The following is a 4519-nucleotide window of genomic DNA, read 5'->3' on the forward strand; positions in this document are numbered from 1 at the left end:
GGCAAAAAAAACCAACCGGGGAGAACCAGCCACTAATACATCCACCCCAGTACAAGCTCTGGAGCCACACTTAAGGCACAGAGGAAGCTGGCACAGAGGAAGCTGGCCAAAAACCAGACTAAAGACTGTCAAGCCTTCTGCTTCCGGCCAACGAGGATGAGCCGCTCTGGGACTCTCCCTGTCACTCTCAACAACAAAACCAGACCAGGCACAGGAAACACCTGCTCTCAGCCACTGGACAACTGAAAGCCAGGAACTTCATTCCTGGGAGAGGAGGAGGAAGCGGGGTGGAACCCACAGCTGCCACAAGGCTGCATCAGAGCCGTTGCCAGGCTGCCCTGTGGGTGGGGAGGGGGTTCCAGACTCCAGCAGTTCCTCTGAGTCTCTGAGTCAAGGAGTAGAGATCCCAGTTCAGTGCCTGGAGGTTGTGCTGGTGCCACCAACAAGGACAGAGCTGCTGGGGGGGGGTGGGCGCAGGGAGGGAAGAGGAGAAAGCAGGAGATGAGCCCTGGACAGCTGCCCTGAGACCCCTTGAATCTGGGTGGGGTGAGAGCTGCTGGGCTGGGGAAGAACCACTGGGAGTGGTGTCAGTTACTGAAACTCAAGCCCACTCCTACCAGCCAGAGTAGAGCAAGCTCTTCATACCCAGGGCCAGTACTGAGTAGAGTCCCCAGTGGTATCACCTTAGTGGTGGGGATGAATACGTGCTAAGCTAATGGCAGGTCTGATCTGCCCCAAGAAAACTGAAAAGAAAGCTTGAAAGGACCAGACAGCTCTGTCTAGTCAAAGCTATGGTTTTTCCAGTAATCATGTATGGATGTGAGAATTGGACTATAAAGAAGGCTGAGCACTGAAAAATTGATGCTTTTGAACTGTGGTATTGGAGAAGACTCTTGAGAGCTTCTTGGACTGCAAGGAAATCTAACTAGTCAATCCTAAAGGAAAATCAGTCCTGAATATTCACTGGTAGGACTGATGCTGAAGCTGAAACTCCAATGCTTTGGCCACCTGATGTGAGAACCGACTCGTTGGAAAAGACCCTGATGCTGGGGAAGATTGAAGGCAGGAGGAGAAGGGGACAACAGAGGATGAGATGGCTGGATGGCATCACCAACTCCATGGACATGAGTCTGATTAAGCTCCGGGAGTTGGTGATGGACAGGGAGGCCCAGCATGCTGCAGGCCATTGGTTCGCAAAGATTCAGACACGACTGACTGAACTGAACTGAATTTAACCATATGTCAGAATAAAATCCTAAACTCTTTAGATGAATGTAACAGAATCCAGGACCCCAGAATACCCACCCAAAAGTTACCAGACATACAAAAGGTTAAGAGTATATGACTTACCGCCAGAAGTAAAATAGATATAAAGAAATAGTGGCCAGAGATGGCCAGAGAATCAGCAAACATAAATGTTTGATCATCCATCATGAACATGCATGTGCCATATGTTCAAGACTGTTGAGGGAAAAGACATAATGAGAAGTAGAAGATATTAAGGAAGAAGGCAATGGCACCCCACTCCAGTACTCTTGCCTGGAAAATCCCATGGACGGAGGAGCCTGGTAGGCTGTAGTCCATGGGGTCGCTAGGAGTCGGACACGACTGAGCGACTTCACTTTCACTTTTCACTTTCATGCATTGGAGGAAATGGCAGCCCACTCCAGTGTTCTTGCCTAGAGAATCCCAGGGACGGCGGGGCCTGGTGGGCTGCCGTCTATGGGGTCGCACAGAGTCAGGCACGACTGAAGCAACTTAGCAGCAGCAGCAGAATATATTAAAGAAGTTTCTAGAGATGAAAAACATAATATCTGGATTAAAAAAAAAACACTGGACGGTGTTCACAGCAGGTTAGACGCTGCAGAAGGAAAGGTCAATGGCCTTGAAGAGAGAAATGGAAACGATTCGACAAGCAGCCCAGAGAGGGTGACATGGAGGGCAGCAGTGAGGGGGGGCCTGTGCAGGGACGCCGCGCGCCCAGCAGGTGTGACCCTGCAGTCCCTGCAGGAGGGATGGGCTGAAGGGGTGCAGGGAAAGAGTGTGAAAAAGCAACAGCCAAACAGTTTCTAAGTCTGATGAAAATGAAAACCCAAAAGTCAAGAAAAACATGAAGAAAACCATACAAAGCCCAACATAAATCAAATTGCTGAAAACCACTACATGAACCGAGGAGTTCCAGATGCACAAGCTGGATTTAGAAAAGGCAGAGGAACCAGAGATCAAACTGCCAACATCTGCCAGATCACAGAAAAAGTAAGAGAATTCCATGAAAACATCTACTTCTGCTTCATTGACTACACTAAAGCCTTTGATTGTATGGATCACAACAAACTGGAAAATTCTTAAAAAGATAGGACTAGTAGACTACCTTACCTGCCTCCTGAGAAACCTGTATGCAGGTCAAGAAGCAAAAGTTAGAACCAAACATGGAACAACAGACTGGTTTAAAATTGGGAAAGAAGTGCATCAAGCCTGCATATTGTCACCCTGTTTATTTAACTTATATGCAGAGTACATCATGTGAAATGCCAGACTGGATGAATCACAGACTGAAATCAAGATTACTGGTAGAAATATCAATAATCTCAGATATGCAGATGATACCATCCTTATGGCAGAAAGCAAAGAGAAACTAAAGATCTTCTTGATGAAGGTGGAAGAGGAGAGTGAAAAAGCTGGCTTAAAACAACATTCAAAAACTAAGATCATGGTCCCATCACTTCATGGCAAATAGATGGAGAAACAATGGAAACAGTGACAGACTATTTTCTTGGGCTCCAAAATCACTCCAGATGGTGATTGCAGCCATAAAATTAAAAGATACTTGCTCTTTGGAAGAAAAGCTATGACAGACAGCATATTAAAAAGCAGAGACATTACTTTATTGACAAAGGTCCACATAGTCAAAGCTATGGTTTTTCCAGTAGTCATGTATGAATGTGAGAGTTAGACCATAAAGAAAGCTGAGTACCAAAGAACTGATGCTTTCAAACTGTGATATTGGAGAAGACTCTTGAGAGTCCCTTGGACTGAAAGGAGATCAAACCAGTCAATCCTAGGGGAAAGCAAGCATGAATATTCACTGGAAGGACTGATGCTGAAGCTGAAGCTCCACTACTTTGGGCACCTGATATGAAGACCTCACTCATCAGAAAAGACCCTGATGCTGGGAAAGATTGAAGGCAGGAGAAGGGGACAACAGAGGAGGGGATGGTTGGATGGCATCACCGACTCAATGAACATGAGTTTGAGCAAGCTCCCGGAGATGGCAAAGGAAGCCTGGTGCGCTGCAGTCCGTGGAGTCACAGAGAGCCAGACCCGACTGAGAGGCTGAGCAACAACAACGACAGAGGGAAAATCTTAAAGCAGCCAGAGAGAAAAGACAGACAAAAGTGTGCCAGCAGCCTCGTCCTCCGAGTCCGTGCAGGCTGGACGACAGTGGGACGACACCCGTGAAGCCCTGGAAGAAGTAAGCTGTAACACTAGGGCTGTATGTACACCACAAACACTGTCTTTCAGAAATTAAGGCTAAACAGAGATGCTTTTCAGATGGCCTCTTGGCAGCGCAGAGGACACGAGTATGGAGACCAGCCAGGACGCAGGGACGTGGAGGCACTGCTGGCTGACCCAGCCTGACTGATATTCACAGAGACCCACATTCCTTCCAGGGCCTGCAAGCCTCCACCATGACAGACGACCCCATTGGCCATAAAATGAAGCTCAATAAACTGAAAAGGACTGTGTTCTCTGATCGCAGCAAAATTAAACTAGAAATCAACAGGAGACAGATACCTGGAAAACCCCGAGCATTTCAGTAACAGAGGTGCTTGGTGAGCACCACTTGGAGCCTCTGGCCTCAGCCAGGCCCTCGGTGCACCATCGGCCCCTCTGCACTCCAGATGCTGCTTCTGCTCCAGAGAAGGGGTTCGGGGCTGAGGGCTGCTGGGGGCCAGTCTCCAGGCACTTGGCACAAACAACAGAGGTTAACGTGCCTCCTCTCTGGCCCAAGGCCCTGTTAACCCACTCCCTGCCCAGGCCCGCTGCCAGGCCTTGGGTGACCACTGCTTTTCTTGCAGGACACCACCCAGTGCCCGACGCCTGCCTCTCGGGCCCTTGCCAGAATGGAGGCACCTGTGTGGATGCAGATCAGGGCTACGTGTGCGAATGCCCTGAAGGCTTCATGGGCCTCAACTGCAGGGAAAGTGCGTGTGGGCCGGGCCGCCGGGGTGGGGGCCCCATGGGGTGTGCATGTGGATACCCATGGAGAGGATCTGGGAGTGGGGAGAGGGGCTGCACAGCCGGTTTTATGGGACAGTGGTCAGGAGGGCGGCCCCATACTGAGGCCTCTCTCCCCTCTGTCTGTGGCAGGAACCCCCAGCAGCTGTGAGTGCCGCAATGGTGGCAGGTGCCTGGGGGCCAACAGCACCCTCTGCCAGTGCCCACCGGGCTTCTTTGGGCTCCTCTGCGAATTTGGTAAGTGCCCAGGGTTGGGACGGGGCTCCCATCCTGCCCTGCC

General features: G+C 50.1%; 1 protein-coding gene across 1 annotated transcript in view; it reads left to right on the forward strand.

Annotated features, from left to right (window-relative positions):
- Positions 1 to 4519, forward strand: part of SNED1 (sushi, nidogen and EGF-like domains 1) — a 71373-nt gene that overhangs the window by 34126 nt on the left and 32728 nt on the right. Inside the window, exons 13-14 of the mRNA XM_010837792.1 lie at positions 4080 to 4205; positions 4372 to 4476. Of these exons, the coding sequence (XP_010836094.1) occupies positions 4080 to 4205; positions 4372 to 4476 (231 nt within the window). The remainder of the gene's footprint in view (positions 1 to 4079; positions 4206 to 4371; positions 4477 to 4519) is intronic.

This window comes from Bison bison, unplaced genomic scaffold, assembly GCF_000754665.1.
Source record: "Bison bison bison isolate TAMUID 2011002044 unplaced genomic scaffold, Bison_UMD1.0 scf7180017845916, whole genome shotgun sequence".
NCBI lineage: Eukaryota > Metazoa > Chordata > Mammalia > Artiodactyla > Bovidae > Bison > Bison bison.